We start from the raw sequence: 22,831 nt of genomic DNA on the forward strand, positions 1-22,831 counted from the left end.
TATGCAATGCTTCCTCACATAGAAAGCAAAAAAGAAAATAAGTTTCATAATTTGCCCATCTTTGTCCCCACCAAAAGCTACTGCCAGTTAACTGTAGCATTTTACCCGTATGTTTGCCTAATGCAAACAACAAAAGAAACACCCAAACTCACTAAAAATATTTGGTGACACACTTTGTCTATAACTGCAAAAGATTAGCACTTCTGTGGTTTACATGACAGGATTTTCAGGATGTTATGATTTTCACCAAATAGTTTTGGCTTTGTGGTGACTCAAAATTAAATTACTTGAAATTTTTTTCTTCCTTTTCTCTCAGAAGAAAGGCAGAAATACATAGGGCAAACACTGGTAGTTTATTTGAAAACACAGTACAGTATCTTTCAAAGAACTGTCTGCTTGAAGGTATTATTACATTAGAAATAAACAGCCAATAATGAAGATAAACCTATTTGTTCTCCCCTTCGCTCCCCCATGGGTATGTTGAAATCTTAACAAAGACAAGAGAGACATACTACTTAAAACAGTCAGTACAAACACAAAGACTTTCTTGTTTCATATCTGTATTAGTAAGAACATAGCACAAAAGTCCTGCAGAGTTTTTGCCAGCGCAAAAAGACTTGGTTATCCAGCTGAACAGCAGATGTTCTCCAGCACTGCAGCTGGACAAATGATTTTTCAGGTCACTTGATAAGAACCTAAGCATTCAGGGGCCACTACAACAAAAACTCCACCCAACCCAAGTATGGTAACCACTGGAGTGAAGAAAGCACCCAGACTTTATGGGACGCTGTTCAGGACTTAGAGATCATGGGTCATGCAACAAAGGTAGGTGAGTCCCAATAACTAAAGGACCAGAAAAGCACCAGAAGGATAATGGGATTCTCTCTGCTTTCCCAAGGTGACTCTGCTGATATACAAGTATGCCTCACAGAATCATCTCCGGTTTGCTTGCCTGTGTCCAGAAGAGCAGCATGGTAGTACTAGTGCAATTACACAAACTTGGTTAGTGCTGGAGGCACTCTGGTGCTTACAATGGAAAACAATCAGCAGCACCTATTTTGATTAAAGTTTGTATTTGTCTCTTGAAAGAAAAAAGTGATATACACATCTCCAGACCACTGATGCAGGTCTCCCTTACAATCTTTATTTTCTGCCAAAGGTAAAGCTGCAAAGAAGCAAGACCAAACAATTAATTGAGCCAAAAGTCCTAGAGAAGGACAGCTAATTAGGGACAGAGAAGCCCACCAGGTGGCCTTCCTAAGGATGCTCACATCAGGGTCTCTAGTAGTGTAAGACAATCTACCTCTAGGGAATGGATCAAAATGACACTTGGCATGACCAGAGCTACTAAGAACTATCAGACTGCCAGAGAGACAGATTTTAAATCTATACAACTGGCCTCCATCACTGAATTGTGAGAATTGCTGTTCTTGAAGGAACTTTTTTTTTTTTTAAAAAACTGTCACATATAGCAACTAAATGTAGACCAGAAACTAGAACAGCAGCTAATGAACAGCTCGCACAAGGATACTGTAGGGATTCATCTTGCAGTCTTAAATACATATGTCAACTTTAAAGATTGAACACGTTACATTTCATGCCCAGGGCACTGAGAAAGCTGGGTACTTAACTTGTCCTACTAACCATACCACATGACAGCCAAAGAACATAGGGAAAATAATTTTAACATAAATAACATCCTAAAGCAGTAGAAGTTTCATACCACTGTCTTAAAGATTTCAACTCCTATCAGCTCACAACAGCTAAATATTTTCTGAAAATAAAACAGAATGGAAAAGACTTACAGCATGTTTTTGCTATTTGATTTCCACAGACTACATATATATGAGTTTCAAAATAAAAGTATCATCATAACATCATTAATTAGCCTAAAAAGCATCTGCATTCATAGGGAATTCAGTGTCTGCACTATTTAGTTCTGACACATCTCATGTGTTTGCCAGAGGCCTTCCAGATATTAGCTGGTACAAGTCTCCTCAGCACACTGCTGTCCTCCTCCCTAGCCGCACCCCTCCCATTTCAAATTGTAGACTTCCTGAAATTAGTAACGCATTAAAAATATGACATACAGAGATTGTACAGGCAAGTTTACTTCAGTATTCTCTGTTGATCTCTTGACAAATGGAATCCATCTATGACAAATTAACAAGCTTGATGGACCACAGATATTCACAAGGAGAAAGTTTTAAACACTAGAAACACATTGGGGAGCCATTTCTAGTATTTTAAAAGAAAATTAATAATTGTTAATCCTGCATTATCTCACTGCAGGTACTTCAAAGTGCAAGGGCTCAAGAGGAGGAACTTACAGCGATCCACTGGAACATTCTGATGTGAGAAGCCAGAGGACCAATCTCCTTTTCCTCTATTCCTGTACTGTATAATACTGCTATCAAGAAGAACAGGTGGAAAAAAAAAAAAAGGAGGGATGCAGGTAGCAGACATAATTACTAGTGATGTTACTTAAACTCTCTTCTTGAGAAGCGTATTTCAGGATAACCAAGATCTACATTTCAATTAAAAATTTCCCCAGTCTTCTGTTCTAAAAACACTTTCAAGCTGCTTTTCTACAGCGAAAGACAGAATGAAAAGTGTAGCCCGGTTCTATCCCTTTCTTTATCCTCATCATTAACAGCTGTCAAGTAACATTAAATACTCTAAAACCAAAATTTCATGATCTTACCACTCCGTGATGCAAAGAGATGTCCTCCTGTATTCACATTCCAGAAACCACCTGTTCCCATTGTCAGTTTAACATCTCCTGGGTGAAAGCAGCATTCTCCAAACATTGCTGACTGCTGATCAGCTACCTGCAGTACCAACAAAAACAATGTAAGTTAGCTACCGACTACCAACCTACAAAGCTGCTGGATTTTTAAAACATCACTGCAAACACTTCAGAGTTTTGTATACAAACAACCATTCAGAAAGGAATTCAGCATTAAGAGAGGATTCATATACAATTTCTTAAGTATTTGCAGGCCATTCCAACAGTCAGATTTATCACTAGAATCAGATTACACCAGGTTTGGACACAACACGAATGCCTGTAGTATTGCTTGCTACACTGAAAAATGTGTTATGGAAACAAAAGAAATATTTTATGTTTTAGTTTGACAAGGATAGACAGGGCATTTGCAATCGCAGGGAGCAGAACAGAGTAGCTCGGCTTGAATTCCTCTTCCCCCACATAGAAAGTTGAAGTGTTGAAGTCTCACCTTCCTTTTTCCCTGCTATCCCTCCTGTACCAAAATATTCCATGCTCCATTTTTCAACAATGGTGGTTATTAAATGTATTTACTTATGCTTGTGCTTTGGTGAAACAGTAAATTTACAGATAAAGTGTCTCTACTGTTCTTTAAAAATAGCAGGAGAAATTCACGTTAGCTCAGTGACATTTCTTCCATTTAGCTCAATTCAAGCACGTTTTTCTACAAGTCATCACTTTACAAAAAATCATGGATTTTTCTTATCCAAATCCTAACTACTGAAACAGGAACATGTTATTCACCATTTATTTTTAGTGAAAAAAAGCAATAAAAGGTACCACAAGTGGATCTATTAACAAATACTCTTACGTTTGTGGAGTTTATTGAAGTCAAGCCAGAACGGACCCCCATTGCACAACTTCATATAGAACAACTGATTTTAAGCCAGAGATGCACACATTACCAGAGCTTAGAGCAGAACCCAGCTCTATTAAGTTCTACATTCAGTGCTTAATCATTTGGTTATCTAACCTTGATGAACTCCAACCTTCCCGTTCCTCTCTCCTCCTTTCCCCCTAAGGCTGTAAACTGTTTTTGAAGAAAAATTAAACAACCAATTCTACTGTAGTTAAGTCATACAGAAGGAATAGAGAGTACTTACTAAGCAAGTGTTAAATCAAAGCTAGATAAAAAGAATATAGGTACAAATATACAGATTTAAGTAAGAAAACATTTTCACTCACCACTGCCATTATTGGAACAGGCGCCCCAAATATTTCAGGGTCAGCTGATCCGAAGTTGAAGCTTAAAACAAATGTTATGGAGAAACATCACTACACTAAATTGACCTTTTTGTTAAAATGAAATCTAGGTATATAAGGCCTGGATCTGCAACACATGTGAAAAGTAATGCTACCTATTTATTTTAAAGAAAGCATTAAAACTATCACATTAAGAAATACCGATAGTAAAAATAAAGTTTTGGATATAGTATTGAAAAAGTACATATGCACATAAAAAGAATTTAATTTTTTTTGGTGTAGCTATATATTTTTTTGCTTGCACAGATTATATAGCATTTTTCTAAGGCAATTAATTTAACAGTTATCACGTTCTTCTGAATATGCCTTCATAGTTACCTTGTGTCTTTCACCGAAGGATAAATAGACATTGGAATAGAAAGTAAATTACACAAAGTGGGGTTCCAACATTTCTGAAATAATACAGAGAAAGTAAAAACATCAGCAACTCTCTCAGAAGCACAGTAAATAGCAACATTTTTTTCAGAAAAGCACATACCGTAAAGGGTTCAAAAACGCCTGTAGCACTGGCATTTGAGTAATCTGTAGCATACACAGAGCCTACCATAAAAAAAAAGAATGAAGTAAGATTTTAGATATCTAAGTATTTGAGAGTTATTTTAAACATAATTTTTCTTTAAACATCTCAGTGGCTCCCATAAACTGAGTGTCTACAGGCAAAGCCATAATGATACAATGAGCACACAAATGTCACCTGCTGCTCCCCATAATGTGAATATAACAACTACCTTATTTTACTATCACAAAACTGGCTAGAAGAGAGCCGGTACTGTTGACACGTACCACACTGACTGCATCACTGTCTATCATAATCTAGCCAGTCGCTCAGGCATTAGCCCTCAGGATGGAAAGTTGCAATTCTCCCACATTTGTAACAATTCTTTGTTCTTTTGCTTTCACAGGTAGTTTTCTTCAATCAAGGCCATTAGTTCTGGTAGTCCTATTTAAATCTTAAAATACTTAAAAAGGTTGATTACACTGAATAATTATTTCTCTTTCTGACTACCCTTCCAGGCAGGCCCAAAGAATAATTAATTCAGAAGGGTTTTTTTAAAAAAAACTAAATATATTACAAAATTCATCAATTATAAAAAAACACAGATTGTCAAAAAAGTATTTGAATTCTAGGATGTATCAGTGACAGTCATGAACATTATTACTTAGAATCCAGTATGTTTTATTAATATTTAAGAGGAACTGTAACATTCACCTTTAGTCAATCTATACAGTAACCATGTGTCAACTGTTCCAAAGCAGCAGTTATTTTTTTTGGCAGCTTCTTCAGCCTGGGAACAAATACACATAGAAAAAAAGTATTTACAACTGGATACAATAGAGGAACAAGTTTCCTCATTCCTTTTCTCTTTTTCTTTGTGGATAATGATACTGTCCTCAGAAAATAAGTCTCTGATTGCCAATTTTTTTTCTAGAAAGTTGGTTATATAAGTAGTATTACCCTACAGTTCATACTCCTACCAGAGAATAAGCACAGTTTCTTACAGTTGCTCTTAAGAAAAGCAATTTATCTTCTATTGTAGTGGCATCAGAGCCTTAAAAAGGGAAACTTTATAGTCACAATTGTAACAGTGGTGATGGAGTGGTGAATAAAGAAAAGCAAGGTCTTGCATACAACACTTAAAAAATTAATAGAAACATAAGAAAAAGTGTATTTTCAAATTGCTTGACAACAATACAGAGCCATTGTTTTCTGGTTTATGGTGTCTGTGAAGAGTTCAAAATGTTATTTTCCTTGGGATCTTTTTCCCCTTTAAAATGGAAAATTCCAGTTTCATCTAATTTCTACCAACTGCTAATATGTACAACTACAGAAATAATAAAAACATACAAACTAATCTGCTCAAAACATGACTGAATACACTATTCTCTGTAATTAAGAGCCATGAATTTTGGAGCTTCTTGATTTGATAGTCACATATTTTAAGCATCCACTGATACTTGACAAAATATGGGAGAATGTTCATCTCACACTGAAAACTCAGCAGCTGCATAACCTTCAATTCTATAATCCTCCAAATTCACAGCTCACGTTTTCAACAAGTCCAACCAAAACATGCCAGCAAAAAGTTATATTCGACCTTTTCAGTAGTTAGTTTTGTGACAGAAAATACCAGACAAAACTCAAAAGATTTCGGGGTTTCTTTACACAGGGTAGAAGATTGATGATAACCATTTTCTTCAAAAATAACTTGAAAATTAACATAGAAAATAAGATGACTGAAGTAATAAATATAATAGGAAGAAACAAGGAAAACGGTAAGGATTAGAGCAAAGAATACAGCAACAAATACCTCAGTGATCACTAGTCCATTATATGATTCCAGCAAAACTTATTTTATGTGTATTTTCCAATTTACACTACAACAAAATACAAAATAAATTGCAGTGTTTGATTGTCGAGTATGATATTATTTGTGAAACCGTGAACACTGAAATAGTTTTCCACAGAGTGGAAAGATAAGAATGCCAGCTGAAAATAAATACAGTTGTCATGCAAAACTAGAGTACACGCAAGGTACAATTACTAATTGTATAATTATATCAAGTGAAATAAGATGATTTGTGTTTCTTATGCATGAAGAAAACTTTTTACTACTACACATTTCCATAATCAGAGGAAGAAGTTGTATAATCATGAGTAGATATTTAAGTAGACAAGCTCTGAACACTAATGCAGATAAAAGTCTTTCATTCTGGTTCTTCTAAGGAAAAGAACAAGCAAGACAAAACTGAAGAGGTTAGAACCAACCTAAAGTCACCAGCCATTATTACGACTTAGGAAAGCTATTATTTTTCCCTTTCCAGCTTACCTCATGTATGTTTTTAAAAACCCATGACAACTTCATAGAAGTCTGTTGTGTTGAAAAAGTAAGAAAACTTGGCGCCAAATATCGATCATTCCCAGTCAAGAAATGAAGCACTGTAAAAATAACATGGATTACCTGTTTCAAAAGAAAAGTTACTTAATTTTTAGTCTCTCCCTTTAAAGATTTCTGATCAATTACCTTTAAAGGATGACAACACAGATGAAAGCTGCTGACATGAGATTAGATTCAGAAAGCTACAATTCTTTTAGAGAATCCTTACGTAAGGTTTCAACAGATAGCATTCCCACAATAAATACCACAGGAACGAGCAGCTGCACTAAGCACATCTATTTTACTGACTTCTGCTGGCACACTGATAGAAACTGCTCTGTGTTATGGAGACAGGTCACTATACCAGCACAATGCATGACGTGGTTGACAGCGTTATGTACTGTTATTCCAGTGAAAGTTCTCCTACATTAGACAGGCTCAATCATGTTTTAATAGATTAACCAAAATTTAATAATTAATCAAGTTTTCATTCACAAAAGAAATCAGTGGCAAACCCAAGAATTTAACTTCTCAGTGTGAGTATGCTAGTTAGTTTCCGCTTACAGGGAAAGTAACTTCAAATCTTTCTCTTCTGAAGGTATGAAGCACAAGCCATAAGCAGAATAAAATGTACCTTCTATAGATAATCTGAGCAAAGAGTACACTAAAAAAAACCAAAACCACACCCAAAAACCCCAAAACAGTGCTGACCAAGAACCACCTACACCCAAAAATTATGCTGTGGCAGCATTAACATGCAACATTTTAATACAACAAAGAGACTAAAAAGTAACAAAAAGCATGTTAGACCTACAGATATTTTTTTCCCCATCATTAATTACCTTCAGGCTATCAGTACTGCATTTTTTTTCTTGATACTATTTTCCATGCTAATCTTGCTCCGTTAAATGTTTTTAGGCCACAGCACGTTATATTAACATGTTAACAGGACACTTGCAAGTATTTCATATATTGGCCTTATTCTTCATAAAAATAACAGCTCTAGTATGTTCAAGCAGTATGTAACTTATCACAGTTTTACCTTCAGCAGAAGGGACTTGTTCCAGGAATTCACAAGTTCAGCACTTCTTAAGTCTTGCCAACTTATGAAATTATGGAAAGGTTTCCCTGTCCTCCTGAAAAACAGTATTTGAACATTCCCATTTAAAACTACAGTACATACACTGCCCAAAAAAGTCAACATCACTCACCAGGTCAATTCCTAAAATAAGTTCCTATCTTCCTGGTGGATTTGAGAAATCAGTAATAGGCACCCGGACATTCTGAGTGTGAGACTTCTCACCAGAACTAAAAAATACATATATATTCATCTCTTCCAAAGTACCAATTAAAACCAAAAAGGACATACACTTATAAACCTTTCTGAACTGCTGTAAGGTGTGGCTGTGCAAACACAAGAGAACACGAGTGACTGACATTTGTGGCTTTCAGGTTGTGACTTGACTAAGTTCAACATTTCTACAGTCCGCTTCCATCTAGTCTATGAATACAAATGAATACAAATTCACTTTCAACAATACACAATACACATACTTGTGCCATGTAATGAAAGTTGCTCTCTGCGTTGAGATGCCAAGACCAGCAATTTGCCTCATGTGAAGTCCAGCAGCTAAAAACCAAAACCAAACCACAAACAAAAAAGTGTTTATTTGAAGAAACAAAACAAAAATACAACTTTTCTAATAGAACTATAAAACCTATGGAATACTTAAGTAGTTAATAATTTCAGAGAATATAAATCTCTACAGACTACCCAACTAAGTGGCTAGAACAGTGAAATATTAGAGAAATCCTAAATCATACAACTGATTACAAAGCAGGTAAATAAACCTATGTATTTTACAAAAGCAGTTGCGGCACACTGCCCCTTTCCAGCTTCCGAAAGGCCCATTGATACTTTACTTGAACAACCCCAGAGACAGGCAGGCAGGTTACATATGTCTATATAATCAATTAAAACGTGCATTCCACCTGGATGAATGTGAAAGAAAGCACAAACAGAAGAAGTACCCTTACAAACCTACAGAAATAAATTCCATAAAGAAACAAAACTAGATTGATTCTGTAGGCAGCAGAGATTAATACCAACATGCCATGATTTTTTACATCACTTTGATGACATATGTCTCCTTAATCAATCTTTCAAAATTTGTAAGAAATTTGCCTAAACCATGCATCACAATGCAACAAAATATACTTCAAAATCAGAAATATAAAGACATACATTTGGTTATACACCAATTTTGTTATTAAATCTTACCTTCAAATAACTGTTACAGAACATTTTTTTCTAGTGTATGTAACTGTAAATAATTAAATATGTCCACAGCTATTTTCAAAGCAGCTCTGGTCAGCTTCCCAAGTGCCTCCATGCATACTTCCAGAAGCAAAATTATGTGAACAAAATATACATGAAGAAATTCCATTTCAATGACACTACCTATTCTGTCCAAAGTATTGTTACACTGAAGGGCTCTCAATCCTGCTACTTAAACAAAGGTTAAGTACGTCCTGCTCATACATGTTCTTATCTTAACTTTCAGGTGCAAAGTTACCCCTTTGCGTAAGAATATACTGCAGACTCTACACCAACAGCCTCTGAGTGACAACTACACAGAAGGGGTTTCACAGAGAAAGTGCATGTCTTGCTCTGCCAACCTCCACACGTTTCTGCACCTTCCCTTACACTGGTCCTTGCACTCATGCAGGCAGTAGTATCAAAGCCCTCCATCAGCTGAAGGCTGTACCAGGGCTTGCACAAGGCTACCTGCTCCAACCACCTGCACGAGTGCTGCTGGGAGCAGCAGTGTACGGGAGGAGGACCCGGGACAGGGTGGCTTGAGAACAGCAGTATGTCTTTTTCATTAGCAGCTGGGTCTAAACTGAAGGCAAAGCCATACTAGTACTACCGCAGCTCACTACAGATTAGTGGCATGTGTTACTCCTCCCCATCTCCACAACCTGCATGCTCCCACCACTTCCCGTGTCAACTACCATGCTCTCTAAACCCCTATGTGAGTAGAGCTAACTTCCATTAAAAAGAAAAACAAAACAGAAGACAAACACGGATATTTTTCAGCTAAGCTGCCTCCAGTGCCAGAGTGAGAGAGAGAGGTGAGACCATGCAGCCAGAAGTAGTTTCCACCTTTAGGTAGTACTGAACTATATCAGCTCATCCACCGGTGCATGGAGTCACATGCTTTTAGTCCCTCAAGACCTGTGAACTGAAGTGCTCCTACGCCTTCTTTCTGCTTCCAGACAGGCCGCGGGTACCACACCCTCTCTTGTGCCTGCACAACCAGTGGTGAAGCTCTGCTGGCATAAACAATCACAGTGGTTTGACTCGGGAAACTGCTCTGGACTTGAAACCACCCTGTAAAAAGGAGGGCTGGACTGCTTCTTTTGACAGCAGCGTGGGCTTACGCTCACTTACATTACACAACCACTTAAAAATGACTTGCTGACAGTGCACGCAGCGTGGCCACAAGGAAAGCTTCCCATTTCAACACTAGCTGAAAAATCTTGCTTCCTGATTTGCCCCACAGAATGGGAGTGGAGGAAGCTACTGAGGTCTTAAGGGTCTGAGGTGGCATTGCTATTCTTGTGACATAACAGTTGTGACTGCTGAGAAAACAGACCAATAGCCCCAAATAACCAGCTGCAGCTTACACCTGGTAATGGTTCCTTTCCCTGTTCCCTAGGCTGCCTTCCAAAGGAAGAGACAGTTTTGCCTTGAGCCAGGCTTGTAGGCAGAGCAACACTTGGAGTCCAAACTGCAAGAGGGGCCGAACAGGAGGAACTTCAGGCACTGAACGTAAGAGTATGATGCACACACACATGACAAGGATGCTGGGGCACTGCGAGAAAACAAGCTGGGGTGCAGCTGACAGGCCCACAGCATCAGCGTGGCACAGGAGGTGATCCATGCCGGATCGTAGAATGCCGGAGCTGGTGTAATGGGAAAGCTGTGGGAGCAGTAGAGAGTAAGTGCACAGAGCAGCATCCAGAAAAGGGGGAAAAAATATCAGAAGTTTGGCAGAAAAGGGAGTTGTGTGTGTTTACTGCATTGAGTACTAGGAAATTTTAGGCTAAAGTACAAATAGAAAAGAACAATAATACAGAAATCAGATGGTAAGAACTGTCTGTAGTTTGAATGGGAAAAACAGGAATATCGGGCTATAATCGAGCAAACACAACTATGCAGCATTCTGCTTTCATTCTCTCATACACTGACATTTACAAATACAAAGCAGCAGCAGAATAATAGGGAATCGGACGGGGAAACAAGCCTACTCTCTGTTCGTATACAGAGGCATCTGGAGGAAGAGGACAGACGCTGGGGAAGGATACATATACAAAGAGCTGGAGCAACAAGGTGCCATCACTGACATGTAAATCGAGTATGCACACTGCTTCTGGTTCTACTTCAACCCTAATCTGGCCTCACTGAAAGAAGAAAAATAGCTGAAGTGTCCTATTTTACATAATGATTGAATAAGCCTTAAAGCATGTTGTTGACCTGTGCTCTTGTAATGAATTTCCAGTACTTTTTTAAAATAAATAATCTTATCGTCTAAATAACTAACTTCACTAATTTTGATGAATAATAAACTTCTCAAACTTTATAGTAAAACATTACCTTGTACAGCCTCTTTTATCACACCAACAAACTGACTCCACAGCACTTCAGGATCTAATTCAACCCAGCCAGGATGAGGATAAAGTGATTCCACCTGTTCACAAAAGACACACAGCATTGTTATGATCCCTAGTTCACAGAAACCAGCATTCTTGTGAAAGTTGGTGCAAATATGTTTGGTTTTGTTCTTAATTTTCTGAATCTACTCCAAGAGGAGAAAACAACTGTGTTTGTCACTTTTAAAACGTGGTTGAACATGAGTGTGTGATCTCTAGAAGACCTCCCCACTGAGAGCAAATTAAGAAGCCCAAACCCCCAGGAACAGGGGAGCCTGTAAACCCCTTTTGGGGCTCCAAACTGGAATCAGGTTTCTCGGAGAGCCTTTTGGCTCCACTGCTGAACTCGAAACGTGGATGCCTCTGAGCAGCTCACCAGCAGCGTGGCCCAGGCGGCCAGGGATCACCCCACGATGGGCTTCCAGCGACAGGGAGGGTCAGCTCCGCCGGGAACATCCCCTTCCAGCTCTGAAAACCCATCACATTTCTTATACTTCTCCTCGCTGCAATCTATAAAAAAAGCTAATTCTGGAGATCGTCTTGATCCCAAAATCACGAGCCATACAAACCAGAAGAAACCTGAAATTTCTGTTCCGAATTTAACACTTTTTTACACAGCGGTGTTACGTAACGGGACGTGTGTAAACGCCAGTCCTACACAGGTCCCAGCTACGCCCTACCGACAAAAGTCGTTTTGTTCGAAGAGGGATTAGTCGATAAGCGACTAAAACAAAAGTAACGGGGGAAGGCAGGTGGGAGCAAACTGCGAGGTAACGGGGCGAGTGCAACGGCGGCGTCCCCGGGTGGTCCCGACCGGGCCGGGGGTTTCCCTGCACCCGGGCAGGTGGTCTGAGGGCCCTGGGGACGCCGTCCCCGCCCGGCCCGGCCCAAGCTGGCTGAGCGCCTGGGAGCGCTTCCCGCGCCCCGCCCGGCCAACCGCCGCCTCCCGGCCCAGACCCGCAGCCCGGAACCGCCCAGGGCCACAGCGCGCCCCTGCGGCTGCGGCTCCGGAGGCAAATGCCGCCTCAGGCTGCGCTCGCCCGGGGGAGGGCGGCCGCGCCGCTCGGCCCGCCGGCGAGGGGAGGGCGCCGCCCCGCCGCGGACTCACCTTCCTGCAGCTGGAGCCTCTGACCGCGGCCGCCCGGTCATAGACGTGGCACTTCACCACCGTGCTGCCCACGTCCACCCCCACCACGTACCGCGCGGGGGCGGCGCCGCCGCTCTCCTGCTGCCCGCACGGCATCGCCCGGCGCGCAGGCGGCGCGGAGGGCAGCGCGGAGTGCGGCCCGCCGGCCGCCGCACAACCGCCGCCCCGCCGCGGGGCGGGCGCCCGTCCGGCCTATGGGCGCGGGGAGCGCGGCGGCGGGAGGCGGGGCGGGCCGCGGCGGTGCCGCCGGGCTGGCAGGTGGCGCCCGCCGGCGGCGGGGCGAGCCGGGCCTGGAGGCGGCCTGCGCAGGCCGCGGCCCCGGCCCCCGGCGGGGAGGGGGCCCTGCCGCCGGGCTTGGCGGGGACTGCGGCACCTGCGCGCCCGCTCCCTCGCGGCGGGAGGATGGGGGCGGGTTTCCCGGCACCGACGGCGCCTTCTCAGCGTGGCCAGGCCCGCGGCAGCGGGATCCCACATACAGAGCAGGAACACCGAAACAAAACCCCAGACTGAGTCGGTGCAGTTTCTGTATAAATTCACCAAATGCACGTAAATGCTTCTAATTAAGCACCCAACAGCAAAAGGTCTCTAAAAGCCAGAATTCAGTGAGCGCCACCGGAAGATTTCCTCCCGGTGCTAATGTGGATTAAGCGAACCCCTACAGCTGCACCACATCAAGAGAGGTCAGCTAGGAGCAGGGGTTGGGTAAACAACGAGGTATGGTCAACTCCGGGGACTGGACACTGAAGGTACTGAGCATCACTGAACACAGGCTTAGTCTGCAGCAATTCTCTTGTGCCGCCACTTTCCTCCATAGAGGGAACCACATTTAAAATTACTGTTGGAACAGAGAGAGTGACAGAAACGTTCCCATATTGCCCTTAAATGGGGTGGTGGTTTTTAAACAGCAACAACCAGAAATATTGTTAGTTAAGCAATAAAATTCAGGGTGCCCAACCCCAAACTAGTATCAGTAGAATTTAGTTTTAACTCAAATTTAACTAGAAGAATTAGTCAATTAGTTTTATCTCCTCATTTAATTAGAGCAGGAAAAGCAAATGCAAAAAACACATAGAAAATATTTTCCCCTTGCACTTCTGTTTGGCCCCTCCTACAAAAAGTGGCACTATGAACAACAAAAGGATATTACAGGTGGGATAAGAGTCTGGTGTTATTGGATCTTTAAATCAGGAATACTAACGACAGCGAAAGCCACATAAGGAGAGGCTCCCCACCTCATCCGGGCAGCCAGAGGTCACTGGGACAAAGGTTCAGACCACAGGGAACGGAAGGCACATGAAAGAGAAAGCCAAAGAATGGCTGCTTTACCTCTCCTCCATAAGGAATGACTCTTTTTTAAAAAGTCATTTTATATTCTCTTTGACTATAACATGACAAGTAAGTATCAAGTAGTTCATATCTGATTAAGACTTCGTCAAACTAATTTAATTATTCTGTTAGTTTTGGTAAATAATAATTATTTAGAACTCCCGAAGAAAGCTTCCTAAATAAGATTCAATGTGTGTAACTGGTATAAAACCCTAAATCCACTCCAAACATTTGAAAGCTAAAATGCCTTAAGTAAAATTAGGAAAAAGCATCTAGACATCCTTCATATTTTTACATTATCAATACAAGTGGGGCCTGTCTCGCTGCAAGATGAAGCAAATTTCAAAAAGAAAACTGAGGTGCAGGTTACTTTCTTCTTTTACAAACTCTTAATGTAACAAATACATACTCCTCTGATTCACTGTATTGCATGGAAGTGACCATAAGCTGTTTTCTTCATGCAAATCTTAACCTGTTTAATACGTTAATAAGAAGTTAGATGTATCTTGAAAAGGAACACCATATATATGTTGGAAAAAGATAACGTGAACCAACTTGTACACTTGCAGTCCATACGTAATCTCACATATGTATTAGAATTGCTCAATTTATGAGGCTGATGAAATACTAATTTTATATTATTATTCTGCTTGCAATGTGATAAAAGCAATGCAATAAAGGAGGTAACGGGTTTTCAGACATGCATAGCTTGTCCATGCATGACTTACCTGGCATTAGCTTATGTTATTTGGTCATAAATAATATCACTCCCACACAGGCACTCTTTGTCTATCCAAAACCTCTGTCACCCTCAGAGAAAAATCACCAACATGGGTAAAAGCCCCAAGTTCATCTTAGCACAGTCAAGAAACATTAAATTTGAAGTGAAAATATATGGACACCCTCCTCTTATACTGCACTGCAACGCTGATAACAAGCCTGCGTAACCTTGACTACCACCCCTTGTCTTCCCATTTGAGTGAGAGCATGCAGGTGCCACTTCCCCTGTTCAGAAGGCAGAGAATTCACACACCTGGGGTCACATACCAATTACCGCAGCAGCTATGTCCCATACTTCTGCGACTTCTCTGCTGAAATCCTCGGTTTCTTTGGTCTTTGGAAAGCGTGACTGGTCTTATCTTTCACTGGAATATCAAACCAAATGAAGGAGTGGAGGCACTCCAGGGACCTGTCCAATGCTGTAGCAAAGGAAAGAGTTATTAAGTAAAACCAACCAAATGGCAGAACATCAGGGACAAGAAGATCCTCCATCACTCGCAGCAATGGCAAAACCCCACCATGAGTAATTTATATTGAATATTTGTAAGCAATGTCATAATGCTCAGCATGCTTCAATCGGCAACAAGTACACTTTAGAAGATGCCAAGCAAGAGGGATTTGCCTCAGTTATCCAGGTTAAAATAGGCCTTGGGAGATGGGAGGGCTACAGATCCAGCAGACCTAATTACTTGAAAGAAAACATCATCTTGACATTTTCTACAGGAAGATTATTAATTAAAATTTTCAAGTTATTAAGTAAACTGTATTTGGAACAGGTAACTTATTTTTTCTTGTAAATAAAGGTATTCTCAAGTACATTTCTGTTGTGTGACTGATACATAAAAGACTCTTCACTCACCCCAGGCTTCCAGTATGAATCAAACTTGCCACTGGCCATGCTAATAGGATTCCAGTTACTCGAATCTAGGAGAGCAAGACCCCAACCTTGTAATGCATGATTTTTTCTTTAACTTCCCTTCTTTAGCTGTATTTTGTCAAGATGCATCTACCGTTCTGCTGCTTCAAACTCTTATTTATTTACCATTTTACCCACTTCAACAAGTTTTAACATCATGAAAGCACTGATGTTAGGGTCCTTAAGTCAGTTCGCATTTAAGTAAGAAAGAGCTCACTAATTTCTATTGCTCCATGGGTTGGTGCAGCCCACATACATCATTCATTGAGCCTTGCCTGGAAACAGACAGCCCAAAATGAAAGCTATGACCTTTTGGCAAATTTTGTGGCAATAATTTACCATATGACCACTCTCAGCAGTTCCTCCTGTACTCCTGCCAGAATTTACCACTCTCCTTGAAGTCAACAGACAGAACCACATACAGTGACATCACTTAAATAGCATGTTAGCTTCGTGGGTGATTTGAGTTTTAGGCAGCGATGGGATGTTTCTTAAGCAGTTCCACTCTTGCTAAATCATCCCGCCCTCACACTGGGAACTGTTGTACCAACACAGCTGTTCTTGTGGTGCCACGGCGAACTATCAGGCTGAAAAATAACATGGGGGAAAGAGTTTCAATCAGATTAATTCCTTGATACGGTTCATAACGTGGCGATACAAACAGTTTGGCACAATCCAGTGGGAACAAGCAGTAAGAGACTGGTTAAGCCAGTGTTTTCACTAGAGAATTGCACATCAAAACTGTGCCCACATACAGGAGGTTTTGCATAGTGCCTGAGGCACAAGCAGTCCCTCCTTTCTGCCAGCTTTACAACAGAAGTAACCTTTGACAGAGAATGAGGTGGACTTCAGGACAATCAAATTTTAAGCCAAGAATTTATGTACCAAAGCAAGTGAAGTGAAAACTGGTGTACTTATTCTGTTAATGTTTCATTATTTGCCCATGCTTTTAACCCATCCTAAGCAGTATCTACATTTGGAGATGTGCAATGTGTATATACGAGATAATGTCCATCATCCTCTGGATGTCTCTTAAGGAATTATGACATGAACTAAAAATGAAAGAACTGTGAACAGCTTTGAGAAAGTAAGAGATTGAGTCCCACACCCATATATATATATCTGCATATATATATACGTGTGTGTGTGTGTGTACATGGGATGAATAGTCATTTGTACCTAGAAAATCCAGGGCTGAACAGCTCTTTAAAAGAACACTGATTTCAAAGTCTGGAAATTCACAGGAAAAAAAATCTAAAAATAAAAAGAAGAAAATGGCCATCAATGAAGCTTAAGTAGAAGAACAAGAGAATGGATATACTGGAGGCTAAAGAGATGAAAAAGCACTTGAAAACTATTGTTTCAATAAGACCTAGCCATTAAATTAAAAAAAAAAAAAAAAAAAAGGAACTAAAAACGAAAGCATGGGGAAGGAAAAGGAAAAAAATTAAATACCAAAAAATCTAGAAGAAGAACAAACCATCTCAATACAGGCTCTGTAAACTCAGAGGTTCCAGCAGCCTACACTGGTCTCCACTTACCCTGCTGAGTTAAATTTCAATGCCTGACAAAGCATTTCAGTGGTTTCAAAGAGATATGTACTGGAAGAAACATCAGGAACTAATAATAAATGTCACATTCTGTCTCAAATTAGTGCTAAATCTAAAATGTGCATAGGTTACTCTGAAATAGATCACTTAGTTGCACTGGAATCACAGTTCTTGCTTCACCTTGTACCCTCAACATGCTAAAAGTTGCCAACTTCGAATTTTATTGCTATTGTTACTTGCACAGAAATTACATTTTGGCTTTTGATTGCCAGTCTGTCTTTCTTGCAATTACACAAAATACAGGCCTAAGGGTGATTATCAACCTTCACAAAGCAAAGCTGATGCAGTAACGCTTACTGACCAAGTTTTGACAGAAAAAATAATACATTTTAATGAAAAATGTCCTTTCAAATAACAGGAATCAAGCTTACTGTTTGGCACTTGATAGCATTGTGACTCCTTCTGTTCTCTTTGACTTGTATTGTCTTTCAGAGCAGAAATAAAACAGGAGTAAACACCCCATCAAAAATTGGCAGCAATAAGGAACTGTTGTTGGAACCATGGATTCTTTTGTTAATAAACAACATCTACTACTTACCCGATGATAACAGATTCTTCGAAATACTTATCAGTTACAGTCTCAATATTCATGGGTCCTCATGCACCTGAATTTGGATTCTGTTGGCCAAGAGTGTGTATTCAGACTGCCCTTATGCCCTTGGTGTCACTGTGTCCCCTTTCCAGAGACAGAAAGAGAAGAACATAACTGTCTCTCAGTAGTAAGGAAGGCTGATTATGGAATACATATGGAGATCACATCTCAAATAAAAGAATTAAGAAAACCCTTACTTTAGTAACCATTCCTTCTTTGAGATTCCTCACTCTCAGGGGTCATCTACATAGTAGTTCAGATGGTAACTAGACTGATCAAAAGTCACTTAATTTTGAATGGGAGTGTCCATACAAGATTTATTATGCACAAATTGATATATTTTAAAGTTATCCCTTTACTCAATTTGTTTTAATTTCCTTTAGTGCTATATATTGAGATGGGAAAAATAACAAGGCAGAACTTGCCATGCAGGATAACTGCAGTACTTTACAGTCCATTGCCTAACCATTTGAAGAGCCCTTAAGAAACGCAAGATTGTATCTTAGTATTTTCATGCTGACTAATATGACCTGAATGTGTACACCAACCAGACCATTCGATACAGAATATTGTTACACAAAGTTGTAGCAGCTGGTCCTCTTAAGAGGGTACTCCATTCTTCAGTTGCTTTAAACAAGCTAATTCACACAATAATCTACGAGAAGGAAAATAACATCTCTCTACATGGAAAGCTGGTGCCACAGTTGGCAACAGACAGATCCTAACAAAGTTCATAACACAACCAAAGATACTAGGAATTAACTGGCATGACTACAATGCTCATTATGCTTTAAAAGGGAACAACTAAGTAGAGTTTGAACATAATCTTAGAGATAACTGGTCAAAGAGAACAAAACTCAGCACATGGTATATATACACAACACAAAAGTGAAGCTATTTACTCTCTCTGAGATAAGGGTAAAATCTAGTAATGTTAATTTGGCAATGCTGAATTAAAAAAACCCTGCTATTATTGGGGATGAGGAAATCTAAGGATGAAATGTAACTTTCCATTTTTCTCTTAAAGAAATTCAAACACATTATGCTGGTTTCAGTGCAGTTTGTCATTATGCTTCATTCAGAAGCCTTGTTACAAATGAGGTAACTATTCTCACTCTACTCTAGCAAAAAATCTCAGCACAATGTTTTATGGTGTCCAGATACCCATGGCTCCTCCTATTTTTCAGCCATCAGCTGGTTTTGCACCTTGTTAAGAATCACTAGGACTGAACTTGCTGGTAAGTGATCTTACTTCCTTTTCTATGGCTTGGTTTTTGGTGTTTGTTGTTGGTTTTGGGGTTTTTTGTGGTGTTTTTTGTTTTGTTTTTGTTTTTTTAATAAAATCTAATGGGTGACAGAAGCCAAATAAATTTTGGAAGATCAGTATCTAGTTAAATGCTTTAAATTGCAAAGTGACCAACAGCCTTTTTAAAAAACTTTGTATCTTTAACTGAGTAGTAGTTGAAAGCCATCGAGAAACAGCTCAGAGGTGGGCAGTTGCTGGTTCTGAGAATCACAGAAATTGGGCTTCATGAGATTTAATTTATATCTTAAAATTTTGGTTTGGAGCATACAGAAGTTCGCATACAGTATTTGGAAATAAAACAGTGAAAATAAGTAATGTTTCTTGTTTCAATATTTAATCCAAGCAGACACAGACACAATTTATAAAATTATTCTATTGCATTAAAGTCTTATATATCATTTAACTTTTATGAATGTTTTTCCTTCAGTGTATCATATATTCATATTTTAAAATATCTTTGCACAGTCCTTTGTGCAACTACATGCTAAAAATCTGCAAATGCACACTTAACACTAAACAGCACAAAAAATACATTCTGTATCCATTCATATGCAAATTTAAAACATTTCACTTGGCAGATAAACAATGAAAAGTTATTTTAAAAAAATCAGAAACTACAAAAATGCGCACATAAAAGTCTTCCCTTTTGGATTTTTAGTAAAATACTGCTCTGTATAAGATCTAATGAAAAACTCCAGTGCTTACAAAATACTTTATATCTATGAGAAAAACAAATGCTTAAATTTCTATCTGTATGAATGAAACATAATCACCTTGTTAAAATATAAAACTGAAATCATAGGGGGCATGGCATAGGTCAATGCATATGTCACATCTACCAGGACATGTAAAACTGTAATTAACTGGGCACCAGGCAGTCAGTATCACAGAATATATAAACTAAAAACCAGGGACTAATACAATATGCAGCAGCTACAGAATAAAGTGTTTAGCCAGCTATATATACTAAATATAGCAATTCTATTTGACGAGGGAGAGACAGCCTCAGTCTGAATTCATAATAAAAATTGCTGTATTTACTGGTGTTAAGAGTATAGCGTCTTTCATAACTCTGTTTCTAAAAAATGTGCATAAATTGGCTATCCAGATATGTCAAAATTCTGTGATGCAAGAATCTAACATAGTCTCATCTCCATCACAGGAAATTTCTGAACAGATCTTAATCTCTGATGATCAGATAATTCTTATATGATATGGGGGACTAACATCTGTGCCTCATAACTAAATTTCACATAAACACTCCTAAAATATTGGCATGTCAGCATTGTGTCAGTTTCATGTCACTAATCACAAAAACATACAATTTTCCCTTCACAGAATATGGCTTCAAACCCTCTTGAGACTAGATGGCTATAGAGAACAACAAAATCAATGTATTTTAAGACTGTATATAGTCTTAAATTCTACAAGGTTTGTGATACTAAGTAATCTTGTTTTTACCTCTGTGATCCTTTTTATAGGGCTTGCTACTATTCTACAAATACTGCTGAGGCAACAACTGTTGTGGAGAAATCAATATAAAAAAATCCTGTAACATAGTAACAGTGTGAAACTTGGTACTGCACCAAGAAAGGGAGGCAAAGTACAAGGTAGGGGAACTGAAAGAAAGTCTACAGACTTGCAGATCCAACATGAAACCTGTCTAAAATGAATCACTAAAATATGTTTTACTCCTAAGCTTCCTGGGCCTTAGAGGAAAAATATTTTTTCTGGAACAGATTAAAGAAGAAAAATGAAATTTCATCAACATCAGTAAACAGCACCAACTGAGGCTTCAAATTTTCTCTCAGACAGAAGATTTCATATTACTGTCAGTAAGAATGGTACATGTGGGTTAAAAATAGTACAGGGACCTTTGAGCCTTCTTTTTTTCCTGTATGAACTCAGAATGATGGAGTTACTTCTTTTACAACATAGCTCCCTCCAAAAATACAAGTCAGCTTTTTGTCTGAATATTCTTGCAGAACCAACAGTAACCGTTTCTGGTAATTTAATTTTGCTACCCAGAACCTCTATCACAAAACTAAAAAAAAAAATATTAAAAGTCACTAGCAACAAAAAATAACATAGAGAAGGTTTCAGGGCGCAGACTATTAGAAGGACAAATGGACTCTGAGTAAACATAACTGACAGCCATACTACACAAATGGACATCTTTAAACTCTGGCCATTTTTAGAATTTAGAAAAAAAAATCAGGATATCACTAGCATTTTAGGAGGCTATGCAGATCCGTAGTAGATATCTATGTTATTCTATCATCAGAAAACAATGAAATTGATAATGCTGCTAGATTAAAAAAATTAAAAGTACTTTACCAAAGAGCTCTCTACTTCGCAAATACTTTTTTTATTCAATACATTCTATAAATTAATCTCCTGGAATAGATTCTGGATCAGCAACCTCTTTTTCCCACTGTAATACTAGAGATACAATAATACCTACATTTTGAAAGTTGTTAAGTTCTTGCCCTCTGGTACAAAATCTATCCGTTCATTGTTAAAGTGAGTTTGGCAGTTCCACTACACTGAGATTTCAGTCACACTGATTCAATTCAGAAGGACCTGGAGAGCCAATATAAGAGCTGCATTTAAGTAATTTTTCCTTTCTGTTTTATGACATTATTTAAAAATAAGCTAGAATACAAAATGTCATACTAAGCAACATTAGATGCCCAACTTACTACCGCTCCATATCCCTCCCCAAAAGCACGGCAATTCTGAATTAAGGTTGCCACTGTTATTGCTGCTTACCCGGTATAGTCTGTAAGCCACTGTTTAAAAACCTAGGCACAATGGATGGCATGGAAACCTTAACTCAGAATTTCCTGGCTTTTGCTAATTTAACTAAAAATAATTAAGGTTTAACATAAGTTTTATAGTTTTCATAACAACCTGAAAATCATAGCAAATAAAATGTATTTCATTCTATATTATACTTAAAGTGGCTGGTCTTTTTAATAGAGCTTTCTGATTTTTTTAAATGATAGAACATAACAGTGGGGAAAGAGTTAAAGATAAAATACACCTAGCTACCATATTTATTGTGAAGATTTTGGTGCGCCAAAATTGACAGCCAGCTTTCTTGGCTTTCGCTTGCTGGAAGTGTTTGGTGTTGATTTGTTATGAGGAACACTTGGAGTAGCCACATTGTCTTGAAATGAAACTGTGGATTGAGCAGCTTGAGGAGATTTTAAAGGAGCTGAAGAACTATCTTGCTGAATGTGGTCAGAAGACACTGGCTGTTCATTCTTTAGTGGTGCAGCTTGAGGGGAACTCTGAAACTCCTTGAGCTCAAAGTTTTTCTTGCTAGCAGCCCTTTTTTTAGTTACCTTTAAATTAAATAAATATTATTTAACAGAATGCATTCTCAAAAAACTGAAAATATTCCACTTTTAGAAAACATGCATATAATTTTTTACAGATTTTCTAATACTAAGTAGTGCTTCACAATGGGGGTGTTGTTGCATTCACCACACAGGCACATTTTTTA

The 22,831-nt window shown here is 39.1% G+C and overlaps 2 protein-coding genes across 17 annotated transcripts in view; both read right to left on the reverse strand.

Annotated features, from left to right (window-relative positions):
• The window catches only part of GK5 (glycerol kinase 5), a 33,304-nt gene extending 15,369 nt beyond the window's left edge, over nt 1-17,935 (reverse strand). For 10 of the 11 annotated variants that reach the window (XR_012624288.1, XR_012624289.1, XM_074833816.1 and 7 more), the window contains exons 1-10: nt 12,752-12,935; nt 11,588-11,681; nt 8,482-8,557; nt 7,970-8,063; nt 6,880-7,011; nt 5,262-5,337; nt 4,530-4,591; nt 4,370-4,443; nt 3,974-4,034; nt 2,705-2,831 (exon numbers count right to left, since the gene is read on the reverse strand). Coding sequence is in view for 9 of the 11 variants with exons in the window: in XM_074833816.1 (XP_074689917.1) it covers nt 2,705-2,831; nt 3,974-4,034; nt 4,370-4,443; nt 4,530-4,591; nt 5,262-5,337; nt 6,880-7,011; nt 7,970-8,063; nt 8,482-8,557; nt 11,588-11,681; nt 12,752-12,886 (931 nt within the window). In the remaining 2 variants the exon portion in view is untranslated. Of the gene's footprint in view, nt 1-2,704; nt 2,832-3,973; nt 4,035-4,369; nt 4,444-4,529; nt 4,592-5,261; nt 5,338-6,879; nt 7,012-7,969; nt 8,064-8,481; nt 8,558-11,587; nt 11,682-12,751; nt 12,936-15,163; nt 16,400-16,991 lie in introns of those variants that run through there. The other variant, XM_074833812.1, reaches the window with a different exon arrangement.
• A 176-nt stretch (nt 17,936-18,111) lies between these two features.
• The window catches only part of XRN1 (5'-3' exoribonuclease 1), a 37,812-nt gene continuing 33,092 nt past the window's right edge, over nt 18,112-22,831 (reverse strand). For 4 of the 6 annotated variants that reach the window (XM_074833805.1, XM_074833804.1, XM_074833806.1 and 1 more), the window contains one exon: nt 19,633-22,670. In XM_074833805.1, coding sequence (XP_074689906.1) covers nt 22,380-22,670 — 291 coding nt within the window. In that variant the 3' untranslated portion in view covers nt 19,633-22,379. Of the gene's footprint in view, nt 18,129-19,632; nt 22,671-22,831 lie in introns of those variants that run through there. The other 2 variants (XM_074833802.1, XM_074833803.1) reach the window with 2 other exon arrangements.

The sequence above is a fragment of the Strix aluco genome, chromosome 9, assembly GCF_031877795.1.
Source record: "Strix aluco isolate bStrAlu1 chromosome 9, bStrAlu1.hap1, whole genome shotgun sequence".
Lineage (NCBI taxonomy): Eukaryota > Metazoa > Chordata > Aves > Strigiformes > Strigidae > Strix > Strix aluco.